Source organism: Athene noctua, chromosome Z, assembly GCF_965140245.1.
Source record: "Athene noctua chromosome Z, bAthNoc1.hap1.1, whole genome shotgun sequence".
NCBI lineage: Eukaryota > Metazoa > Chordata > Aves > Strigiformes > Strigidae > Athene > Athene noctua.
Window position 1 is genome coordinate 11924100 of NC_134077.1, and position 25596 is coordinate 11949695.

General features: G+C 54.4%; 1 protein-coding gene across 1 annotated transcript; it reads left to right on the plus strand.

The window, feature by feature from the left end:
• Positions 1-525: 525 nt before the first annotated feature.
• LOC141973432 (receptor-type tyrosine-protein phosphatase T-like) lies at positions 526-25269 on the plus strand. Its single transcript, XM_074931990.1, has 29 exons — positions 526-574; positions 7855-8049; positions 8633-8860; positions 9303-9545; positions 11173-11424; positions 11997-12287; positions 12636-12733; positions 13263-13455; positions 13663-13774; positions 13912-14158; positions 14422-14461; positions 14947-15052; positions 15231-15298; positions 15581-15723; positions 15864-15951; positions 16529-16599; positions 17009-17045; positions 17803-17900; positions 18090-18206; positions 19328-19485; positions 19564-19699; positions 20417-20566; positions 20742-20841; positions 21396-21475; positions 21938-22072; positions 22526-22651; positions 23237-23394; positions 23669-23804; positions 24395-25269. The coding sequence occupies exons 1-29, from the start codon at positions 526-528 to the stop codon at positions 24467-24469; spliced, it is 3930 nt and encodes a 1309-aa protein (XP_074788091.1). The 3' UTR covers positions 24470-25269.
• The last annotated feature ends 327 nt before the right edge of the window (positions 25270-25596 follow it).

Sequence of the window (25596 nt, forward strand, 5' to 3'; positions counted from 1 at the left end):
CAGGTAGTTAAGATCATCAGTGCCCTTCAGAAGTCCTTTCTATCACAGTTCTTATCAGGTAGTATCAAGGTGAGGATTGTCCTGATGTAGTCTTTGCTTGACTTTACCCTGTGAGTATGGAAGCTACCTCTTCCTGCAAAACCCCAGTCATGAACCAGCGCAGCTCACAAGTCCTTCTGGGACCGCTGAGATCTGTTCCAGGAGAGGAGGCAACCCAGCTGTTGTGGCTAGTAGCTACTACTGCCAGAAAGCCTGAAAACTGTGTTCTCAGACAAGAGAGCAGAGAGCAGCAAAATTGCAAAAGGGGCGTGAAGCTGCTCTGGTTCTCAGAAGAGAAGAATGAAAGTGGCACTGACACTGGCGGAGGTTCCCTCTCCAATGAGGAAGCCTCTTGCACCAAATGTGATTTCTCTGCGTGTCTGTTTCCTTTCTGTGCTTGAACGTCTTGCAATCGGACAGGTGTGCTGTGAGTCAGTCAGCTAGTGGGGCCGAGACCTGAATCCTGTCCTGGGGGCATAACGACACATGGCCCTTCGGTGGACATTTTTAATGCTGCTCACACCTCTGCTAGCAGCACAGGAGCAGAAAGAGCCGGACCCTGACAGCTCCAGAAAACCCCAGGAAACAGGTAAGAATTCCTTGTTCCTCTCCCCACACCAAAAGGTTTTGCTGTTCTCTTGCTGCAAGGTTGCTTGTGTATCTTTAGTGTGTGCAGCATGCAGTAGCTGTATCAGAGAGAACTGGAGCTGATGTCCGTACTAGGGCCCAAAACATTCAGGCATCAGTCAGGTTGTGGTGGAGTGAAGCTCTGTTTAGGGATGGAGGGCAGCAAAGCTCAGTGTGCTGGGAAAGCCTCTGCAGGGGCTGTAATGTTCCTCCACAGAGTGGGCAGTGTCCCTGGGAGAATGAGAAGGTCGTATCTCTTTGCACAGTGTGTGGATACCCGGTTCTCACCATATTGGAGATGGGTACTCGTACCCAGAAAAGATGTGGGAAGCTGTGAGCTGAGCCCCTGTGTGCAGGAGACCCTGCAGGGGCAGAAGCTATGATGTGCTGGCGTTGCTCTTTAACAGGCTTCCTTGGTGCTGGAAGGACAGGGTACCCCAAGGGCTCTCTTGGGTTCTTCCTACAAAGGTTGCACACTTTCATCCCAGCAGAGTTAGTCAGTGGGTATCTATATGCAGGCTCACATGCTATTTGACCTCCTAGGAGGCCACACTGTCTGAGGTTTGAGCTGTGGTCCAGGGGCTCTGACCTTATGTTGCTCTGCATCTGCTGAACTGGAGCACTTCTCTAAACCAATCTTGCTGGAGCTAGATGATAAAAATCATTAAACTAGCATCTACTCATGTTGTCCCATTCTGCTGCAGGGATGTGTCTGGGCTGACGCAGGCTGGAGAAACCTGCTGATTAAGTATCCTGGCTATGATAGAGGCCAGGGAATGGGACCAGGATCTGACGTGAAGCAACAGCAGTGTCCGTACGGTGTGATAGGGACCACAGGACCCTGTTCCCAGAGGAAGTGTGTCCCTGTGGTTGCAGAGTGTGAGCACAGCACACTGTCACCCAAAAACCAAGGGCTAAACCTGCAACAGAGGAGGTTGCACACTAACCTCCTGCCCAAAGTGCTTCCCCCTTGCCCAGATCCTCCATGGAAGCTGTCCTCCCAGGCCAGCGTGTGCAACTGCACCCAAGAGTTGCATGGCTTTCCAGCTTGTTTGCACAGTGCACTCTAAGGCCAGGACCCCCCTGTACCATGTGTGGTGGGACACAGCAGGGACCCAGTTACCAGCAGACTCTTGGTGTGCTCTGCACATCTCAGTCATGCAGCCGTTCCTGGAGAAGCCTGAGGCTGCCTGCAGCAGAGATGTATTGCTGAGTGTGCACCTTGGTGTTTGCAAAAAGAGGAACCAAGAAAAAATGTTTGGCAGCCGCACCCAGCAGTGTGGGCAGCCCTGCTGTATCCTCAGCACATGGGCTCATCCCATCCCGGGACCTGTGCCGAGGTGCCCACCTGATGGATCGGGGTCCTTCTGTCGCTGAGGGACAGGACAAGGGCGATGACCAGGATGGGGCAGAAGAGTGTCTCCCATCCTCGTTAGGGTGGAAAGGACCTCTGTGGGGCAGAGAGAAGCTGTGGGGCAAGGTAAAGCTGAGATGGTGGACATGGGGACAGGACATGACCCAAGGGTCCCCTTTCCCAGGGGTCCCTAAGCATCTCTCGTGACCCTAGAGATGTAGGGTACAATCAGAGAGAAGGAATAACCCAGTGGGGACAAGCTTCTCCCACTACACATCACTGTCCCCTTCCAGGAACCCAGAAAGTCACTGGAGGGACCAGGGTGCCAGGCAGTTTGAGGTTGTCCCCGTTCAGCAGGACTCCTGCATTCCCAGATCACTGGGACCAGCTTCCCCACCTCACCCTGTGTCCTCCCCACCAGCACTGAGCACTGGCAGTACCAGTTCCAGAAAAGCCACAGGCATGGCAGTAATTTTGGGGAAGCGCCATGGGCCATGGGGCCAGGGACTTTCCAAGAAAATGAGTCCAGTTGGCAGAGCTGTGTCCCAGGTGAGGGCACACACTGCTGGGAGCCCAGGGAAGAGCAGAGCAGCTGCAGACGGAGGATGTGGTTGGTGCATGTGGTACAAGTGTGAGCTAGCACAGCACTGCTGCCCTACTCACCCCGTCACAGGGGCACTGTGCACTGAGCAGCATGCATTGTCTCATTGTCCTGTTGTCACCTTATTGTCTTGCTGTGCTGTTTCTTACAGGGTTTTTCTCCTGCCATGAGATGCCACACCTGTACAAAAGCTTTATCTCCTTATAGTCCCAGTGAACCTGGGAGACAGGTGAAGAATGTTTTCTCTGCAGAGGCAGGGTCTGTGATCCAGGCTGGTCCTGGCCGCTCTTTCACCAGCCTTGCTTGACATTATGCAGTGATGTAGTAGCAGCTACAGGGAACCCTAACTAGGAGCATAGCTACAATGCCCGGTGGGTGGGAGGGTGCTAAGTAAAATCAGGCCACACTTAATCTGAAAGTGGGACTTGAATTTCAAACAGTGCCTAGACTAAATCCTGTGGGGAACACAAACACTACGCTTCAGAGGAGCACCTTGGGGCTTGACACCCTTGGGGCTGTGAACCTGGCGCTCCACCGTGCTTCCACTTCCCATCACCAGAGCACAGATTCAGGAAACAAGTATTTCACCTCCTGATCTTAAAATCCTGTCAGATGTGCTTTTGCATGGCAGAGCAGTATAGGTTAAAGTGCCACCATTCCCCTGATCTCCCACAGTGCCTTGTTCAGTGACCTGCTTCTCCACCTCCTTTCCCTGGCATGCTCCCATGCAGAGCACCCCTGAGGTTTCTCTGTCCTTTCCCCACCCTCACACTGCCCATTGCTTGCTCTTAAAGACCCACTTGGCAGCTTTGGTTGCTAGCAGTGAGTACAGAGGTGCTTTAAGACCTGTGCACATCTTCTCAATGGCTTGCAGCACCACTCTCCACTGGTGGAAACAGTAGTTGCTTTTCTTAGCTCCTCTCAGCAAGCACATGGCATCAAACACAGCAAGACTCCATCGCATTTTGCTGTTGCCTCTGTTAGCTGATGTGCTGTCATGGGAAAAGGGTTGAACTTTGCCTGCTGCTCCTTAGATTTCATCTTGTCTTTTGTTCTTTGTGTATGGGATAATACAATGTAAGGAAGTACATCTTTTGCTGAGGTAAGCAAAGGGCTGAAACCAGGAGTCTGACCTGAATTACCAGCATAGCTTTTTCTCTTTTCTTCTGATCGTCCCCGACATCTTCTTCTAAGGCATGCTGGTTCTTTGTTTTGCCTGCCAGACTCATAAATTCTTTGCAGCATGGATGGGCAGGCCAGACATTTCTGTAAAATGCTTTCTATATTCATCGGTATTAAACAATATTAACAAGGAGGGTATTCATTTAATAGCATCAACTGAAAAAAAAAAACCCTGTAGTGGTAAATGTCTGACTATGTGAGGCAAATAGACCAACCTTTTGTCACCACTCCTGCCTTGGCATTCAGCATTCTCCATTTTGCAGTGAGCACACATTGCACATTATAAGAGGTGCTTGTTTGTTCACATCTACACCATATTTTCCATGCTGAAATTTCACTTGTCTCAGCCTCTTTCCTACCGTTGGGGGCGGAGAGTCTGTGGGCGGCTCTCTGAATACCACGGTGCAGGGTGAAAAACAGTGTCTGATGACTGTTTCTTTATTCTTCCGGATGCTGTTAGTCCCTAGAAGGCTAGAAGCTGAGTGTTTCTTTCCCCTTTGTCTGTGAGCAGTCTCCTTTCTTCAGCAGTGCCCAGTTCCCCCGCACACAGGCATGTGCATCCACGTCCTTTTTATAATTGATAAGATCCAGCCTGCTGGAGATCTGATACTCTCTGCCTCGTGTGTGCCACACAGCCTCCCGTGGCCACCACCACAGCACACAAACAGCCACCCTGCATTAGAGCAAAGGCACCTTGGCTCCAAGGAGCTCCTTTCCCATGCCAAATATTATGGAGTGGTTGGGGAAGGAGTGAAAGAAAGAGGGCGAGGACAGAGGTGCTCCCCCTAGCCTGTGCATCTTGACCGCACTCAGCAGTCATGGATTAGCTTATCCCAGTGAGTTTCAAATGGTAATCACATGCCTGCTAGGCTTGGGCTAGGCTAGAAGTGAGGTTGATTTGAATTGTATTCAGCAATGTTCTTGAGACAAAAACAGATGTGGACTGAAAGTGTCTTCTCTTCCCCCTTCTGTGAGGAAGCAGAGACTTTAAGGTCTAGGCTTTGACCTTGGTCTAGGCTTTGACCTCAAGTGGTCATCAGAAATGCCACCAGAATGGGCTCCAAGTGGCTGCAGACGTCTGAATGCAGATAGTACCAGTGCTGTGACATTCTGCACGTCTTCAGCTCCAGTGCAGCAGCAGGGGTGTGGGTAGGAGGCAAGGCCTGGAGGGACTGTGACGGCATGGGCACTGCTAGCAGGATGCATACAGGAGGTAAATAGGTTTTGGCATCCTCCCAGGCTGTCCTGCTGGTGTGCACTACCCCTTTGCAAGGCAAGCAAGCTCATTTTGTCATACCCGTCCCTCTGTCAGACAGTATTAATTCACAGGCTAATTTCTGAGGCTGGTGCACTGTCCTACAGCAGCTCTCTCCAGGCTCTGGCTCCTCTGAGGATGCGGATGAACTGCCTTTGTCTCTCCCACCCAGCCCTCAGGCTCTGCCCTTCGTGGTCCATGCCCAGCCTGGGTCTGGGTGCTGGATTCAGCCCCTGTTTGCCCCAGGCACAGGGTAACATCTGGCACAGGGGAGCCTGCAGGGCAGAAAAAAAGGGGTCAAATGACCACACCCATAGCTCAGAAGTCTGGGAAGGGAGAGGACAAGCTGCAGAGGACAGGCCACCCGCTGGTGTTTGCAAGGGGCTCTGCGGGCACAGCCAGGTACAAGGAGGGACCGCTCACCAGCATAGTCCTTGTACCCGAAGGGCAAACATGGCCACCGACACACCACTGCCACACGTGTGGTCTTTGCAGAAGCATGTTTCAGCTGTCTGCCCTTGCCTGATGCCACAGTGGAAACCACGCTGGATCACAGCAGCATTCTGCCACCCCCTCCCAGTAGACACTGACCTCCTGGACGGAGGAAACAAAACTGTGCCTCTGCCAGGCCCTTTTCTTCTGAAAAGGGAAAAGTTGGTGACATCTCTGGCAAAGGGTTAGGGCTGATAAATTCCCAGGTTTAAGAGAAGGTGGCCAGCCTAGTCAGAAATATGTGGCTGTTGTGCCAGCTCAGTCCAAAGGATCCCTTCATACACGCTTCCAGCCTGGGGACCCTTACACAGCACCTATTTACTTGTACTTTAGTGAACTGTCCATAACTAAGGGAAAGGCTGAATCACTCCTAAATGCCTGTCAACAATAATTAGTATAATGCTGAATATGCCTAATCAGCATGCAGAAGCTTCACCTTTTAGTAAAAAAAATAATAAACTTTAAACAAAGACTAATTCTCCTTTGTGCTACAGTAAGTCTGCATGTACTTACTGTACATTATTACACCTCTAAAGCAGCAACCACGAGATGTGGGCTTTTCAAACATAGCGTTACCCTATGCCTCTGTGAGGGAGCACCATACAAGGCTGAAAACCTCTAGCAAGGTTTATTCACGGCTGTATCAGCAGCTAATGCTTTGCTACATGAAGGGCACTAAAAGTTTTGGTGAGAGGTTCGGGGGGGGGGGGGGGGGGGGGGGGGGGCGGGTCTGCGAGCAAGGCAGAGCTCTGGCATACAGCTCCACCACCCCTGCCAGCCTCTGCTGGTGTTTGTAGGAAGCCATTGTCCCAGATATCTCTCGAAATCTGCACCTGTCAGCAGGTTGCACCTGAAGGACAATTTCTGTTTTCCTCCTCATTTCCTGCCCAGCAGGTTGCCATGTGCTGCTGCTGAGTTTTGTGTCACTGCAGGGACTGTATCAGCTACCACGAGGTATGAAGCACTTGCAAAATGAAAAGCAAGGAGTCCCCTTTGCACTGAAGGTCAAGGCAGGTGCAGTCTGGGAGAGGCCAGCCATGCCTGTGAGCACTTGCAGCCCCTTTGGCTCCTGGTGCTGTCTCCAGTGAAGAGGTTTCATTCCCTCCAACTGCTTGTTGCTTGGGGTCAGGCCCCACAAACCTCTTTTCAAGCAACCATTTCCCACATTTCTGCTGTGACTCTAGGCTGGAAGGATACCCATCGATGAATAAACTTTGTACAGACATGATTTTGGGTCCTGAAATGCAAAATGAAAGCTAGAAATGCCTTCACAAATAGCTCTCACCTGCCTGACGTCATTGCAGCTCAGTTTGCCTGTCTGGTGGTATTTTATTCCATTTATTTGGCAGGAGATTTATTCTGGCTGAGATGATGCAGCTGTTGTGGTCTGTTGGCCTGCTGCATGAGGAGGCAAAAGCAATCATGGTTTCGTGGTGAGCCCTGATGCCATTTCAGTGTGCTGGGAGGCAGTGCAAAGTCACTGTGGCAGCCTGGTGGCACTCCGGTAACTGTGGACAATGTGTGTGTACTTACAGCTGAATTTGTGGATGAAGACTGCTCACAAAGGGATACATTTCTTATTACATGAAAATTGGTGTCTGGTCAGAGGGTAGAAACCCAAATTAGTGCCATGCAGAGAGACAGCAGCACTCCTGCCTAGAAACTAATGGAAAACAAATATGAATATTTACTTCCATGAACTGCCCAAACTACATGTTGCAAAATGCGACGAAACATGCAGCTGGTTAAAGACTTTCTGCCAAGACAAAGGTGGGGGTGTTGCCCATCCTGGGTGAGGGTGGGAGGGACATGGGACAGGATGTACCCCATCCTAGAAGCCAGTGGGAATTTTGGACAAGGGATGGAGAGGAGAAAACAAAAAGCGTAACCTGCAGAGCAGAAGTGAATCAGCAGCTAGAATGGCCTTTTGCTTCAAGTAAGTGTGCACATGGGTGTGAGTGGGTAGTGCCCAGCAAGATGACGTGAATGCAGGTGAGTGGTGCCAGCAGAGACTCACTGGGTCTGGTGCACCTCACAGCCCCTGTCTCTGGGGGAGAGAGCATCATCCACCGGGCTGCTGCATCCCACTGGCTGGGATCCCTCCACAGCACTTGGGTGGGCAGGAGGGCCCGAGGGTGCAGGGAGGGTTAATGCACCTGGGATCTGGGGCCTCATCCTGAGAGGTTCTCATCTCTGCCACCCCTCGGCAGTGAGGGGGACCTGCAGCCCTCTGGGTGGGGACTCCTCACTCCCCCCCGAGGACACTGCTGGAGCCCAGTGACCCTCAGGGCTCTCCCTCATGTCCTTTGCACACAGGAAGATGTAAAGTTCCCTCCGACTGGGACCCCAAGCTGCAGTTTACCCCACACCAGAGCAGCTACGCCTTGAACGATTTGGTGCAGCTGAGCTGTGCTGGGGAGTATGTGCCATCGGTCCCTGAGATCAGATGTATTTCCAAGGGGCCCCAGACCTTGTGGAATGGGACTGCTACCTGCAAGGGTAAGCACAGCCCCACATCACCCTGACCCAGGGTCCTGAGCTGGTGACAGACCCTCTGTGACATGGTCGTGCTTCAGCCCCACCTGGGTGACAGTCCAGGAATGGGAGACCTGGATGCCTTGGCTTTCCCCCCTGTCCCGTCAGTGCCAGGGCATCTTTTATCTGAGCACCTTGCTGCAGGGGGCTGCCAGGATCTGTGCTCCTGGGGAGGAGTTAAAAGGCAGGAACAAAGGTCCCAGCACTAGGGGCTACTGTGAGCCCCATACCTTCAAACAGTGTCTGGGCATATGGTGGAGGTGGTGGGAATGGAAGGACCTCTGTGTGAAGTCCAAGGAGGATCCCAGTCCCCTGGTCAGTCTTACCTGAATGGAGTCTGAGTGGGGAAGCCCACACACCTTAGGGATGGATGGGACGGCTCTTGGGGTGGCCTGCTGCCACCCTCAGCTCTGCTCTAGGCTGCAAGAGAGGGATTTGGAGTTGCATGTAGTAACCAAAGGAGCTAGGCTAGTGTCAAAATCAAGGCAATAGACCCCACAGCAGACCCTTTCTCATCCTGCTTACATCCGCTCCTTCTCCTCTGCAGATACATGCCAGAAACCCCAGTGGGACTCAAGACTCCACTTTGTCCCAGAAAAGTCGTTTTATGGGCCCAATGACGAGGTGACACTGAGCTGCTTTACAGAGGACTCTCCTCCCCTTGCTGTGATCAGATGTGCAAAAGAAACCTCTTCAGTTTGGAAGGATGCTTGGGAGGTGAAGGACATTCAGGGAACATGGCATGGGGTAACAGAAAACCTGGAGTGCCACAGACGTAAGTGGAGGATCAGCAGGTCTTCCCTGCTACATGTGCCTCTCCCCAAGGAGGGACCCTGGACATTCTGCTATATCCACAAAATTCCTTGGCCACAGCTCAGAGATGGGTCCCAATTAGGACCAGTCTCCAAGATGGGGAGGGACTTCAATGTGGAATGGGTTTTCTCACTGTGCCTACATCTCCTCCCAGTCTGTTCGTCAGTTGCAGGCCATGGGGAATTTGGAGGAGGCCATATCCCGCCCCTCAGTTCACCTCTCTCCCAGTGTCCTATATCACTGCTTTGCACAGACACACACTCCTTTCTTGCACTTGGGGACTCTTGGGTTTCCTCATGGTGTTGAATGCTGACACCACAGTTAGTCATGGCAAAGTCTTGGTCCCCCTCCTGCCTGAACATCCCCTGTCCCTGAGAAGGACTCTCACATTTTCTCCCTGACAGGAATGTGCCAAAAACCCCAGTGGGATGAAAAACTTCAGTTTCCATCAAACAAAAATTATTCCCAAAGCAATGTAGAACTGACACTGACCTGCCATGCAGGTCTCAAGCCATCCTTCCCCAAGGTCAAATGTGCAAGTGAATTGCTGCAAGTCAGCTCTGGAAGACCACTCTATAGAAATACTTGGTGGAGCAGGAACATCACAGGTGCCTGGATGCGCATTGAGAGGACTGTAGAGTGTATTGGTAAGTGAGACAGCAGCAACTCTCCCATGTCCCCTCTCTACCTTCACCCTTAATAGCCAGTCGTGATGTTGCCCAGCTAAGCTGCAGGCACACCACAGTCCCTTGGTGCTGTGTTGCCTGTGCAAACTGTTGAAAAGGACAGCCTGGCCAGGAGACAAGAGACAAGGTAGTGCCAGCCAGCCAGGCTGGCAGTTCCTGCAGTGTTTCCTGAGTAGGCCAAGCTTGGGGCCCCGCAGATGGGTGCCAGGGCCTGGGGCAGGATCCGGGGCCAGTACCGAAGTGCACGGAGGTGCCATGATCCTTGCTGCACCTCCAGCTGCCACCCTGGAATGCACAGATCTGCTTGTCCCCCTACCTGCCTGGGGACATTCCCTCACAGGGACATCTCCTGAAGCCCCAGGAGTTGTAGTGGAGGGGGCTGAAGGGAGCCCTGAGTGCCTGGGGCTGGGTCAGCCCTTGGCATCAGGGCTGGAGTCTGTGAGGGATGCACCTGGGGGAAAAGCAATGCCCTCCCTCAGGTGGTGGGGATGTGGGACTGCCCCAGGCAGGAACAAAGATGTGCTGAGTGTGGGGATGGCCGTGCATGGGGAAGCCCAGTTCTCAGGGAGATGGGCAGGGAGAGATGTTGAAACCTCCCTGTGTGAGCTGTGGGAGATGACTACGAATGTCCATGAGCAGAAGTGGGTGAGAGGGGAGGTTCATGGATGAGTGACCCTTCATGCTTCAGGTGCACAGGGAGAGCATCCTCCAAACACGCCTTGCATGTGTGTAACATCCTGGCAGATGGATGTGTCACCTTCCATCTCCCTTCAGTGGCTGGATGGATTGCTGGGGATTTCCATTCTACTGCCTAACCATGCTCCAACTTCACCTCTGCCAGAAATGTGCCAAAGGCCCTGGCGAGACCAAAGAATCCAGCTGGTACCAGACCGGGAGAATTACATGAAGAACGAGGAAGTGATGCTGAGCTGTCCTGAGGGTTTCCAGCTGTCCTTCACTAAAATCAAATGCTGGCGTGCAGGTCAGACCATCAGTGATGGGAAACGTGTAAACAGAGATATTTGGCAGGGGAGAAATATCAGAGGTGACTGGATCCACATTAAGTCCAGACTTGACTGCATTGGTAAGGGAGGCATCAGGAGCTCTCCTGGCGGCCCCACTCTGCCCCAAACTGAGTGATTGCCAATAGCCCACCACCCAGCCCTGACCCAGCTTGTCACCTCCCAGCCCAATTAACACCCACTTTCACCTCTGTCAGAAACGTGCCAAAGGCCCTGGCGAGACCAAAGAATCCAGCTGGCACCAGACCGGGAGAATTATATGAAGAAAGAGGAAGTGATGCTGAGCTGTCCTGAGGGTTTCCAGCCATCCTTCACTAAAATCAAATGCTGGCGTGCAGGTCAGACCATCAGTGATGGGAAACCTGTAAACAGAGATATTTGGCAGGGGAGAAATATCAGAGGTGACTGGATCCACATTAAGTCCAGACTTGACTGCATTGGTAAGGGAGGCATCAGGAGCTCTCCTGGCTGCCCCACTCTGCCCCAAACTGAGTGATTGCCAATAGCCCACCACCCAGCTCTGACCCAGCTTGTCACCTCCCAGCCCAATTAACACCCACTTTCACCTCTGTCAGAAACGTGCCAAAGGCCCTGGCGAGACCAAAGAATCCAGCTGGCACCAGACCGGGAGAATTACAAGAAGAACGAGGAAGTGACGCTGAGCTGTCCTGAGGGTTTCCAGCCGTCCTTCACCAAAATCAAATGTTGGAATAAAGGTCAGACCATCAGTGATGGGAAACCTGTAAACAGAGAGATTTGGCAGGGAAGAAACATCAGAGGTGACTGGATCTACATTCACCCCAGCGTGAAGTGCATTGGTAAGGGAGGCACCAGGGGCAGGATGGTCCTTTGCAGGGGCAGAATGCTGGGAATGTATCTGGGTGAGAGTCAGTATGGGAAGGTCATGGTTTTCCCTTGGGGCCAGTGCTGTGAGGTTTGATGACTGTAGAAGTAGCTCCTGCAAGGCCAAGGTGTAATGTGCCCCATTGTGGTCTCCCATGGCACCAAAGGTTGACTGAAACCACAGACCTCCAAGGGCGTGAGGGCAGAAGGACCCCATGTTCCTCTGTGTGAGCTGTGATGTAGCCCAGCTGGGGACACACTGTCCTGTGCTTCCTTTTGTTGCCCCCACCATGTCCTGATGTTTGAATGAATGGAGGCAGTTGTCCCACTGGGGGAATTCTCCGAAAAGGTCACCTTCAGCTTCTGAGCACATCATGACCCCAAACTCCTGCTGCTCCCCTACCAGAGAGCTGGAGTGACCGATTTCAGCCTCTTGCTTTCTCTCCCTCCCGGCAGGGTGGGGAGCAGGGCTCTCCAACTGCAGCACCCTTGCAGGGCTGGGAGGGGAAGGGAAGGGACTGACCCTCTTGCAATATTTCCTTCACAGAGGTCCTCCAGGTTGTCCCTGAGACCTTGGAGATTTCCAGCACCAGCATCAAACTGAACTGGACCTGCAGGCTCCCAGATGCCTGCCAGCGCATGCAGGCCATGTGCCGTCTGGCAGGGCCTTCCTCCCCTCCCTGTGAGGCTGAGGAGGTGAAGGGAGAGGAGATGCTACATGGGCAGGAGGGAACATTCACCTGTCCCCCTCTGCAGACCTTCACTGTCTATAATGTCAGCATCCTCCTGCCCCCCAGCACAATCCTGTACACACAACTCATCAGGACGAAGGAAACAAGTATGTGTCCACCTACATGAAATGTAAAGGTGCCCTTTGCCTGGCAGCTCAGCTTGAGCATCTGCTCCCTACAGTGATAGTACTGCCATCGGGGATGTTTAGAGCCTCTGCAGCTCTGGAAAAGGGACTGTGCAGTCCCTGGAGCACAGCACATCCCCTCCTCACTCTTCCCCTTCTCACCACACTGTTGCTGCTCCTACTGCTGTAGCATATGCAGCCTTTGTGGGGACAAATCCTGCTTAGGGGGTCACCTTGCAGCCCGTTTCCCCAGGAGATGCCTGAACTCTGCTCTGGGATCAAACCTTCCTTGTTGACATTGTTCATGACCCCGTGTTCTTGTGCTTCCAGTGCCGGACAAACCGGAGAAGCTGTGGCTGGATCCCAACACAGGGTCCCTCAGGTGGAAGGCGCTGCCCTCCTGCAAAGGGGAGATCATCGGATACCAGGTACCAGGGGACCACAGAGTGCCCGTGGTGCCCCTGACCTTGCCAGGGACCTCCCTGCCTGGAGCTCTGTGCAGGCAGCCTGGGGAAACAGGGGAAGGGAAGGCTGTCATGATTTATGAGAAGAAAAAGAGTTGTTCAGGGCCCCTCTTGTGGGGGATGTCACCACAGTGCCTGTGTTGTTGCAATACCGTACCGGTGACCTGGCCTTGGGCTCATTACTCTTCAAACAATCGGCCTCCCTCTTGCGCTCAGCTCTTCACAGAGGCTTGGTCCTTTGCTCACAGACGCAGCCACTCTGACATCTTGAGTAGTGGCTCCAAATTCCTCCTCTCGTCCTCTTGTGTCCCTTGAGGTCCACACACGGGGCCAAGGCTCCTGCTGGTTCTTCTCCAGGAGCCTTCGACAAGGGGGGCAGGCGCAGGGGAGGAGAGGCTTGCAGGGGTGCTTTTCTCTGTCTCGGTGTGCTGTGGGCAGGTTCCTAGAGGACAGGTCAGAGCTGCTGCCCTCCAGCTCGGTCCCCTGTCCCCAGTTGAACATCACGGCCAGGAGTGCGCAGGACGGCGGCTTCCTGGAGATGGAGCGGCTGCGGCTGAGCAGCTCCGTCACTGAGCACTGGCTGCCTGAGCACAGCCCCAGCAGCAGCTACGTGGTGACGATGCAGGGGCTCACGGCTGCCGGAGCCGGGCCTGCGTCGCTGTGGGAGTTTCAGACCAACAGCTTGGGTAAGGCTGCCTCCAGGGTGGCCATGACGTGCACCCTGGCTGAGGCAGCTCTCTGTCCCCAGCCCTGTGGCCCTGTGGCCATCACCAAGGAGCCTGGGCACAGAGGAGCTGTGCTCTGCAGCCTGCACTGCCCGCAGCTGCCCTGCTCCTCACACAGCCCCTGCTGTCCTGCCCGCGGATGCTCATCCCCCAGCTCTTCCCCTCCAGGCACCGCACAGCCTCTTGACATCAGCTGCCGCAGCGTCCGTGACATCTCCCCATCCCAAGGAACAGCCGTACTTCCCCTCTATCCCATCTCCCGTCCCCCCGAGGCAGTGACGTGAGTGCAGCGCCCAGCAGCTCTGCTCTCTGTAGCCCCGAGAGGGTTTTCCCCTCTGACAGCCTTTGCCCGCAGCCGCCCCCTTCCCTCTCTCCCCATCCCTGTCCCCCCTGGCCCTCTCACCTCCCGCCTTGCAGGGAGCACCAGCTGATCGTGGCCGCCACACACAACAGCACGGCGGTGGAAGGCGCCTGCCTGGGGGACCCGCAGCCCTTCAACGCCAGCCGGCAGCCCGACACCTACGTGGCCGCCGTGATCAACCTCACCACCCCCATGGACTTTGTGCTGGGCGAGGGGACCCGCGGGCAGGGTTTCCACAACGCTGCCCTCCAGCCGGGCTGGGACTACACGGTCCTTCTCCGCCTCGTCCGCCGCTCGCAGCAGGTACCCACCACGGGGGGCTCCTGCTCTCCGGGTCACGACCAGCCAGGGCCTGGACCCTCGGCAGGGTCTATGGCGAGCGGCAGTGCCGAGCGGGCTCTGCTCCCAGCTCCGGTGCTGAGAGCCCGGGTGCGCTGGCAGGACAGTGCCCCAGGGTCCCTGGCCACAGCTGGGGCATTTGGTGGCCATGGGTGGGAGGCATTTGTCCCCAGGGTGGGCAGTGGAGCAGGAGTGGCCTGAGCTCTCCCTCCCATCTTCCCCAACAGGCAGAGAAGTTCACCTGCATCTGCTACAGCTTCTCTGTTGGTAAGTGAGGTCCTCGCACCCTGTGCCCAAGCCTCTCTCCCACATGTTCACTTTTTTCCCAGCCCGGCTGCTTTCCATGGAGAGGAATTGGCTGAGCACAGGAGTGGTCTGGTCTCATTTTCCTACTTCCATCTTTGTGGAAGTTCTCTGTATCTTGAAGCTATCTATGGTAGATGGGCTTTGGGTAACCCCTGGCCACTTGGGCAGCTGTGGTACCAATGGCAGCTGGACACTGTGCATCATCTCTGCCACAATTGCATCTTAGTCCTAGTACTCCCCTGATGCATGTTGAAGCCCAGAAATGCAAACACTTCACCAGGCTCTGTCCATGTCTGGGGCAGTCAGGGAGACAGGGCCCACGTTGGAGCGTATCACACCACAAAATCACCTAATTTTTCTGCTCCAACTTAGCTATTCTCCAGTACAATGCTACTCTCCTGGTTCTGGCTGTGCAGGAGCCTGAGTCTGGTCTGTGCTGGTTGCAGGGCAGGAGTCAAGGCCTCTGCTGGGCGGTATGCCCATGGTTGTGGCAGTAGCGCTGATCATTACACTCCTGGCACTGGGGATTTTGCTACTCTTCGTGCTCTTCAGGTCAGTATGTATCCCATCTTTCCAGCTCTCTGAGGCATCCAGCACCTTGCACTGACAGGGAGTGTCCAAGTGGACTCTGAGATAAAGCAAGGCGCTAGGCAGGGCTGTTACATGGGCAACAGCTTCTTCTCTTTCTCTCTATTCTGCTGGTCTATGTGCCCGACTTGCTGTTTTGCAGGAGAAAGTACAACAATTCAAAGAACTCGGAGAACAACAGCACTATCCCCCTGCGAAGATGTCAAGGAGGTGCAGTATGAGCAGAGCTCTGCATGCATGGTCTGGACAGACTGCCTGTTAAAAGCACAGCCACAGTGTTTACAGGCTCTGTAAAGTCCTTACAGGAACAAGGCAATCAAAACTGTCTGGCACTGGGAAAAGGATGCCTTCCAGGAGAAAGGGACCTGAGTGGGGAAGGACAATCTAGAGTTTGGTGGGGTCCTGGCCACAACAATGCCAGCTCAGTCCCAGCTGCAGAGCTCCAGGGCCAGCCGTGAGGTGCATGCTAAACTGGCCCCTGTGTCTCCTTAGGTGTGTGCAAGCTGAACACACAGATCCCAGTGGAGGAACTGCTGGAGGCTCTGAAGAGGTTTAAGAGGGCAGAAATAGAGGCAGAGCAGACAGAGGATGAATCAGACAACAGGCATGGTGCTGGGCGTCTGAGAGAGTATCAGGTCTGGTTTAGCTTTGCTTTCCCACCTGGCTGTACTGTCCACCCAGCCCTCACCCCTTCCTTGGGTGTGTGATGCAGTTGGCCTTGGTCAGCCCCAGAACACTTGATAATGCAGAGTGGGCTTGTCTTCTTCCTCTGCAGCAATTGTCCTCCACTTTGTTGCATCCCTGTGATGCCGGGCAGGAGCTGTGTAATCAGAGCAAGAACCGCTACAAGAGCATCATCCCATGTAAGCAGAGCTCACCAGGGGTTGGCACAGCCACTTGGAGGTGGTTGGGCAGTACAGGTGCCGGGCTGGTGTACGTGCTCCTTCAGGTCATCAGCAGTGCTGAGCTCCTCATCTCATCCTCTGTGGCCAGAGGCATTTTCCAAAATCATCACGTTGGCCCCACTGTTTTATGTCCAGTTGAAGTATCCTTGTTCTGCTCCTCAAATCTTCCTGTAAGCTTAATCATTCATCACTGCATTCCTATTCCTGTTGTTAGTCATGTCCTGTCCCATCAAGATGTGGCTATTTGTGGGAAAGTGGAGGGAGTGAACCAATTTCTATCAAAATTTAAAGCTTCTCTGGGCCCCACGTGGTGTGAACATTTGGTCACTACATTAACAGTCTTCCCCAAAAGCATGTTGTGTTTCCTGCTGTGCCATGTCACCTTTCTTTCCATTAGCTGCTCTTTATGTCTGAAAATGTCCTGAGGAGGGAGCAGACCATCCTGGACTTTCCAATATGACATCCCCCTCCTTAAGCAGTCACTCTGCTGCCCTGAAGAGATGGTCCACTGACTCCCACCTTCCTTTTCTTTCAGACGATCACTGCCGCGTGGTGCTGCAGCCCTCTGACATGGGGAATGGCTACATCAATGCCAGCTACGTGGATGTAGGTAGCATGGAGTTGCTGCCCTGGACAGGGTAGAGATGCCTGGGTTGGGTAGGAGAGGTGCCTGTCTGCTCTCATTGAGGAGAGTGCTGCTCACATGGGTGGCCCCAAGGTCTGACACTTGCTGCCCTCAAGTGCTGGCAGATCTTGTGATGTCACTCTCCTTGAGTCCTCTCTAAGCTCCCTGGAGTACTCTGAGTTTGTGTGCAGTTCTCATTTCTAACAAAAATGGACCTGTGTGAGGGGACAGAGGCTTAGATCCGGCCTCTGGGTACCTATTCTCAGTGCTGTGGGACACGCTGTGCCAGGGGCTCTGGGCTCTGCTGCTTGTGGGGATGGGTCCTTTATTTCATTCCCTGTTAAACATTTAACTCATGTGATCAGAGCTGTTTGAACCTCTTCCCCACAGAGCTACCGGAGTTCACGCTTCTTCATTGCAGCTCAAGGTGGGTGCTCCCAGCCCTCATGCTCAGGAGATGCCAGTTGCTGCCCTGATCACTTTGGGGAGTGGGGACCTGGGAAAGCAGCCTAAGATCTGTTAACGGCTCAGTCCAAGGCCTTGTATCACCTGGGCCTCTGTCTTGAATGGTGGTTATGGCTGCTGCAGGGCATGGAAGGCCTCAGTGTCAGTTTGGCAGTGGCCAGCCGGAGATGGTCCCTGCACTACCCAGCCTGAGGACACAGTCCTTCAACCCACAAGCTTGGTTTGTTCCCTTTGACAGCTGGTGTGACAGGGACAAACCTGCAAATGCCTGAAACGTCTGCACTCAGTGCTCTCAGAGACAGGCTCCATCCAGTGGTGCAATGCCAGGACGGGTTATTCTGCTCTGTGCAGCATGCAGTGAGAAGACCTCAGGCTCCTTGCAAAGCTGCAGAAATGCTCTTCAGGAAATAGGAGCCTAAATGTGGGAGCGGCTCACAGTCGTCTTGAGGGTCTGCATGGGGAAGCGCCTGAAGCAACAGTGAATTCCTGATATATCCTGGGCTCACCTGCCCTCTCTCTTCCTTGTCCCAGTTTCTAACAGGGGCGATGATGCCACCCATCTCGCCCTGTCAGGTGCTGCTGTTCTCAGGCTGTGCAGTTTGTTCCTGAGCAGAGGGAAGCCTGGGGCTGTTCATAGCCTGGGAACATCTGAGTTGTGGTGGGAGCAGCTACACCCCCCATGGCTTGGACACTGGCACAGGGCTCTCTTTCTCCCCAAGGCCCCTTGCCTGGGACAGTGCTGGATTTCTGGCAGATGGTCTGGCAGGAGAAGATCTCAGTCATTGTGATGCTGACAGGCTTAGTGGAGCAGAACAAGGTAGAGAAACCATCTCAGCCTGTGCTCAGCTTGGGCCTCCCCAGAGCCCAGGCTTCCTTGCCTGCTTTGCTTTCCTTTGCTCCCAGTGCAGCTGTCAGTGAGAGCAGGGAGCAGCTCCACACCACTGCTGGCTTGCAACGCTCCCCTCGTGAGTTTGCTCATGCTTAGCGGTCTCACTGCTGTTGACAGACCAAGTGCGAGCAGTATTGGCCAGAGCAGGAGCAGGTCTACGGGGAGTTCACCGTGACACTCAACAACATCAGGACCACCACAGGCCTTGTCACACGCATCTTCTGCCTGCAGAAGGTAAGCCTGGTGTGTAGCTGACATGGGGATGCAGAAAGCTTTTGAGTTTCGACAGCTGGTGGAAGCTGTCAGCCAAGAGATGCTGTGGGGAGCCCTGCCTGGCCTCCAGGACTAACAGGTCAGCATTGCTATCACTGGGGGCTATGACGAGGCATCAGCCCCAGTTTTCTGTGCCAGGCAAAGGCAACTGGTGAACTGCAGTGGCCACCTCAGCTGAGTCTGGACTGATGATGTACATGGACAGATCATGCATCCTCGAGAGTTTGGATGAGGTGATCACAAAGGCTATAAAGGCAATTGAAGGGTATAAAATGGCACCTCTGTACATCCAGGATGATGGGACTGGTGCCTGCCTGTCACCTGGGCCAATATGCTGAGGGTCCACATTGAAGATCCAAGGTCACTTACAGCTGCTAAACCTGTACAGATAGTTTATGGTTTAAGATAACTTACAGAATGACATTTCTCAAGACGGGTACTTCTGCTGAATTTATACCACAAATAATAAGCAGAAACCTGAAGGATCTGCAAGGAGGGGAAAACATGTACAATGTAAAGAAATTGCAGTTATGTGTATTCTTGTCTTTTCTTGTCTCGCCCAGAGCAAAGTCTATTTGAAAGGTAGATGTCCAAGAGCACCTGATGGTAGGACATAAGCAGTTCATTAGTTCAGTCCAAATGAATGTAATGTTTAGGGAAAAATACATGATGGTCTGGTAACAAAAATTACTATATTCACATCAGTGCAGTACCAGCCTTAGGAAATACCTTCTTTGGGGAAGCCAGGGCTTTTCAATGACTATGGAAACACTCTAAACTGTGATTTGATTTTTTTTTTCCTCTGGGGCACAAGCTGCATTTACTACTTCGAGTTTGCAGTTCACAGCGTAGGGAAGCAGAGAACATAGTGAACTGTGTGGCTGTGTGCTGGGTGAATTTGCCTTTGCTGTCTGATGAGCTATAATGGAGCAGTCATCGCAGTAGGGATGCTGCGGGGGAACACTCTGTGCCTGTGCCCCCCTGAAGTGGTTTACTCCCTACTTGTTGGCATGCAATTACTTCATCCAAGTTTCCAGGCTGGTTCCTGCTACCTGCTCCCAGCCATCTTTCCCCCTTTGCAGGCAGGTTGTGCTCTCCCAAGAGTGGTGGAGCAGTTTCACTACCAGCTGTGGCCAGACCACGGGGTCCCCAGAAACCCTGCCCAGCTCCTGTGCTTAGTGGCGATGGTGAACAAGAGGGTGTTGGAAGCGCCTGCTGGACCCATGCTGGTGCACTGCAGGTACTGGGCTGGGAGCGCTTGGGTGCTGGGACAAGGCTTGCCGGGGCACCACTGACCCCCAATTTTCTGTGTCCTCAGTGCGGGAATTGGGCGCACAGGTACCTTCATCGCCCTGGACTTCCTCCTGAAGATGGGGAAGGCTGAGGGGAAGGTGGATGTGTTTCAGTGTGTGCAGCGGCTGCGGGAGCAGCGGGTCAGCATGGTGCAGACCAAGGTGAGGAGTTACCTGCTCCCTGCCCACTGTCAGGCTGCATATCTGCTTCCCACCCTTCTCAGGGATGTAGCATGCAAATCCACACTGGCCATGCCATTCATGGTCTAGCCACAGGGACTGGAGCTGCTAGGAGATGGAGACTGCAGGATCTTGTGGCCAAACCTAGTCAGGATCCATGTTCCCCTGAGACCCTCTGAGAGGCCAGCAGCATTCACATGTACCAGTCATCCTGGTGTAGGAGGGCTGTCTTGTAGGCAAGGAGCATGAATGAGAGTCCATATGTCCTTCAGACTTTCAGGATGTCTGCCCTTGTGGCATCTTCTGGGCAGCAGTGTCCTGGCCTAGAGATTAGGTCCCCATGGTCTGCTCAGTGCCGGGACCCTTTGGAGAAAACTGGGTGGGGCAGGACTATCCAGCTGCCTGTAGAAGGACTAACGAGTTCACTGGTTTTTTGAGTTTCCTTTCTTAGAGCAGGGGTCTGGTCTGAGAGGGAGTATTAAACCACAGGAAGATAGTCTTGTCTGGGTTGTTGAAATTTCTGAAGAGCAAGGCTCTCTGCACTGAGGTGACTGGCCTCAGGGCCCCACAGCAGGAAGGTGAAGGATGGACCTGGCTCACTCCTGGCCCTGGTTGATGCCGGTGAGCTGGTGGTCTGGAGTCTCAGAGCTCTTCGTAGAGCTGCTCCAGACTATGCAGCTGACCCATGTCCTCATGCAGGAGCAGTACACCTTCCTCTATGAGGTGCTGCTCGAAGGCTTGCTCTGTGGCAGCACTGGGGTCCCAGTGGAAAGCATCACCAGCCATATCCGCTGCCTTCAGGAATCTGAGACCTCAAGGCACAACAATGTCCTTGAGAAGGAGTTCAAGGTACCGCCAGGATCTGGTGCACTGGGGCTGGTGCTGTGGGGCGGGCCTGTGGTGCGTCTCTGCTACTGCTGCCCTCCTCAGCTGTGGGATGGAGATGGGGGAGCATTTCTCTGGGGTGGCTGAAGAAGGGGAGGAGCTGACAGGAAGGACTTGCTTGGATGAATCATCCCTACAGGCCCTGCAGAAATTTTCCGAGTTGTTCCAGCTGCTGCCATGCAAAGAAGCAATGAAACCCAGCAACCAGTCCAAGAACCGCAAGCCAGGGATCCTGCCAGGTACCACTGGCAGGAATGGGCAGCCCCTTGCTCTGTGCCCAGCACCCGAGAGCAGCAAGGGGGGATGATGCTCCCCTGCTGCTTCCCTCCGCAGCACCATGCCACTGGCAGGTTTTGCCCAAGGTCCAGTTGTCATTTTCTGGTTGGTAATAAATATATATTAGGTTGGTCCCTCCATAGGAGCAAGATCCCATCCCTGCTTCCTTGTGGGCTTGCTGGAGGCATGTATTCATGGGTTATACCAGGGACAAACATGTCGCTGGGTCTCATCTTTCCCAGTGGAGGACCCCAGATGAGGCATCAGGGAGTAATGACGAGGCCACCCTCATAACTGCTGCACCTCTCTGCCTCTGCCCATGGGGTTTTAGACATCCTATGTCAGGCAGCCGTGAGCTTTCATAGCCATGGGGCTGGTGGTGCCTGTTCATCCCAGCCTCTCCAGCCCGTGCCCCAGGGAGCCACACTGACCCCACCACTTGCAGGGAAAGCCCCATGCCTTCATGCGGGGCGAGGATGGCTCATCATGTCCCTCTCTCCGCACCTTGCCTCCACAGCGGATTCCTGCCGGCCCATCCTGATGTCCTCGCTGAACATGGATGGCTCACCAGGTTACATCAACGCCGTGTTTGCCAACGTAAGGCTCCAGCCCCAGCCCGGGGTGGGAGCTGCTGAGAGCAACAGAGACCCCCCCGGGCACCACTGCTCAAGGCAGCGGTAGACCACGCTACCCTTGTTTGAGGTGTCCCAGCCCTGAGACTTCTTCGCGGTGCCTGCTTCCCAGCGGCTGGGACCCTGCTGCCAGGAGATGGCCCCCGTGATCAGCCTAAGCCCTGCCTCACAGGCAGCTCAGCAGGCTGCTTCACAGCGGCTGGTCTTTGCCTGCTGGTTGCAGAGCCCGGGTGTGATGAGCTGAGGGGCAGCGGGGTGTCAGCCTGCTCTGAGCAGGGCCGGGGTGCCCTGCCTCTCCTCGGGCTCTGTCCCAGCCCTGCAGACCCTTGGCTGCAGGGAGGAGGGGAGCCACCCCCACTGTCAGAGAGGCTCTCAAGGTGTGGATTTTGTGACCTTTTACTCCCCTCACAGCCAGTGTGTTTTTCAGACATACAGCGAGGAGGACAGACTCATCGTCACCCAGCTGCCTCTCCCCAACACAATGGTGGATTTTTGGTCTCTGGTCTGGGATTACACCTGCACATCAGTGGTTGTGCTGAACCAGCTCCAGGAGCTGGACAAGGTCAGCAGCCCATGTGTAGCCCTCCCCTCTCCTGGCTCCCCATGGGCCTGGGCAGTGTGCTTTCTGCCTTTGCCCCTGCACAGCTCTCCTCTCGAGACCCCCTGCTTGCTGCAGGACCCGGCTGCAGGTCTGTGGGCTCCACCTGGGAGGGTCCTGCTGACAGGCAGACCCACCACCATGGCACTACAGTGGTGGGGTGTCCCCAGTCTCACAGCAAGGGAGCATCCCTCAGGGTTTGCTTACCCCTGCCCAGGTGTCCTCTCTGCAGGAGTGTTATTTTTCTGGCTGCAGCGCCGTGGGTTGGTCCCCAGCAAACAGCAAGGCAGAGCACCCATGTGCACACTTGTGGCGTGTGGGCGAGGGGCTGGTGTGAGCATACTCACACAAGGTGCTGAGATCTGCCATGCGTGCAGGCTGGGGCTGCATGTGATCATGTGCTGTCTCCTCCCCTAGACATACGTGGAGTTTTGGCCCACCCAGGGTGAAGCTGCATATGGCCGTTTCCACATCCACCTGATCTCAGAGGAGCCTGGAGTTGGCTTCACAGCCTGGACACTTGCCCTCACCAACAGGCAGCAGGTGTGCTCTTTGCACGGAGATGGCAAAGTCCTTTGAGAACAGCCTTTGCAAGAGCTGGGAGACTGACCAGGCTCCAGCATCAGCAGGATTTCAGGTCAAAGTCACAGCTAGGGATGGCAGAAGCCACAGCAGTCAGAGGGGTTGGATGTGGTCCAAGAAGGGCACTGGCCAGAGCAGGGCCTTTCACCTGAGAGAGAGGTTAGTCCCAAGAGGGTGAGCCTACAGGCAGAGGTACGAGGCAGAGGTACATTTGTGTACCTTTCTGACTTGGAGGACAGGAGCTGTGGATAGAATTTGTGCATCTCAGTGGTGGTTGGTGGATGGGGACAGGTATCTGGGCACTGGACTGCCACATCACTCTGAGATGCACCTGGTGCTCAGCTCTTATCTCGTGCTCTGTCCATCTGCCAGTCTCAGAGCACTCCATGGAGAAAGGCAAAGTCTGGGACTGATCCCACTGCAGAGCTGCTCCCTTGATCCAGTGTGCATGGCTGAGCCAGGACTGACACACACTGTCCTGCCCTTCCCTCCATTAAGCCAGTGGGTTTCTTCTCTGCCCAACTCGCTGTCCTTCTTCCCCACTAGCCCAAGAAGTCTGCACTGGAAGTCCGGTTCTGGCAACTGAAGGACTGGCCCATGCAGCAGCATCTTCCTCCACACCCTGCCACGATCATCAGCCTGCTAGGGAAGGTGGAGACACACCATCGGCAGAGCCAGCATGGTCATATCCTCGTCACCTGCTGGTGAGTGATATCTCTCAGAGGAGCAACTGTGGCACAGAGCTGGCTCAGCCCAGGCTGCGCCAGTGAACTTGGAACACAGCTCCATCTTGGGTGGACATATGGACAGGAATTCGGCTGTGTTCAGGGAGGAAGGCTTCCCTGTGGAGGCTGGCTGGGTGCAGGATCTGTGAACAAGATCATCCTGAGAGCCTGCATGTCTAGTGGAACACCTCTGAGACTCAGCCCTATCAGCTGATCCCAGAGCAAGTGACTCTCCCCTTGCTCTCCTCCGCAGGGATGGTGCCAGCCGGAGCGGGATCTTCTGTGCTGCTAGTTTCCTGTGTGAGCAGATCCAAAGCGAAGGGCTGGTGGATATATCCCAGGCTGTGAGGATGCTGAAGAGGCGGCGGAGACAACTGATTAAAGATGTGGTAGGTGCTGACTTCAAACCCAGACAGAATGGCAACACCAGAGCAAGAGCCAAAGCCTGGACTGTTCTGGAAGCAGATGCCCTAGCACCTCTGTGCTCAGATCATCCAGGGGGGGGTGATGAGACCTCTGAAACTCCTGTTTTCTGCCGCTGGGAGATACCCACTCACTCAGGGGCAGGTTCTGCAGAACTATATGGGCACCAAAGCATCCTGCAGACTGAGTTGCCCCTTTCTGGTCCACCTGGCCTGCTCAGCAGGGAGCTGCACTTGTGAGTGCTCAGGCGCTTTTCCTGAACCCACCTTACCACCCTGTCTGGGTGCTAGAGGCCGTCATAGGGTGAGCACCCCAGATGGGAGTGAGCAGCAGATGCTTTGTGCCATGGACGCTGGCTCTCCTCCCGAGACCACCTGGCTCCGGCACTGGGATAGCGCAGTCCTCAGTTACAGCAGGGGAAGGTGGGCTCTAACTGGGAGGAGGAGAGTGGCTGTACCTGCACCTGGCTTGCTCAGGAAGCTGTTGGCAACCAAGGCTGGCCTTCCACTGCAGGTGTTGGTGTACCAGGTTCTCATGTGCATCCTTCTGTCCACAGGATCAGTATGGGCTCTGCTATGAACTAGCCCTCAGCTACTTGAATTCATTTGAAACCTATGGGAATTTCAAGTAGAGGCATGGCCACAGCCCATCTGTGGCCAGGACTTTGACTCCTGGCAGCCTTCTATCAGCAACAGCAGAAACCAGAGGAGATGAGAGGGGTGTGCACAGCCCCAAGATGCTTTACTCCCCTGAAAAGCCACCCCAAGGGTCCTCTGTGGCTGGAGAGCACAGTCTGAACTGTCTCCAAATTGTGGTCAGGCTTTGAAGACAGAATCTGATCCTTTGCCCAGAAACTTACCTGGACCCACAGCCTGACTATGCAAAGCAGAGGCACCAGGACTTGTTCTGTCTGTTGGGGATTAATAGAACCAGCTGTCCCATCCATGCTCCTTCCTTCAGACAGCCCCAGGGAGAGTAGGGGTAGCTCCACCAACACCCAAACTGTTTTGCTAGGGGAGCATCAAACCTCTGTAAGATCCATGGGGCTCAAGAGCACAGGGTATTTGTCCTATTTTGGGAGAAGCATGAAGCCCAAGGCCAACAAGAGCCAAAGGAGGGACAATCCACAGTCCTGTGGGGCTAGCCTGGTCCTTCCTACACCACACAATTCATTCCTGGAGCTCCATCTTCCTGATGCTGATCCAGATGCTACAGCCCTGCCAGCTCCAGAGATACTCCCTCACCAGCCTGTCTGGCCCCACCATGGCAAGGTTGTAGTGGCTCAACTTAGATATCTTGGATGCTGTTCTGGCAGAGGCTGCTGCACCACGGAGACTATTTCTGCCTTTGCTACTCAAGGGCAAGGGGCCTCAGAGCCAGGACCGACCCCACAGCTCTGTTCTGTGTATCACCAACCAATAAAGACTTCTGTGCTGGCCATGGTGGTGGTGACCTCCGGTCTTCACTTTTCTTCGAGGTTTGACCTGGCACAGAGGCTGCAAAGGAGCTGAAAGCACACAGGTCCCTCCGCTCTGGCCACAGCATGGGCACAGAACACACTCCTGCCCAAGATATGCATTGAGAGACATCACGCTTCACTGATTCCCACCATGCACCCCATCCAAACTCACATGAGAGCTGCCCAGCAGAGGTCTGGGGATCAGAAAGGCTGTCAGGCACCATTCAGGGACAGGGGGTCACAGCAGCCCTGCTCGTGACCTCCCCTCAACAGGGTGCAGTTAGGTCCCTGCAGGGAGG

Excerpts from the sequence above, each read along its gene's own strand:
- LOC141973432 (XM_074931990.1), top strand. The coding sequence starts at position 526 with ATGGCCCTTCGGTGGACATTTTTAATGCTGCTCACACCTCTGCTAGCA. Across the intron at positions 20,842-21,395 it reads CAAGCCAGGGATCCTGCCAG|CGGATTCCTGCCGGCCCATC; the intron begins GTACCACTGGCA and ends TTGCCTCCACAG. Across the intron at positions 22,652-23,236 it reads CCCTCACCAACAGGCAGCAG|CCCAAGAAGTCTGCACTGGA; the intron begins GTGTGCTCTTTG and ends CTTCCCCACTAG.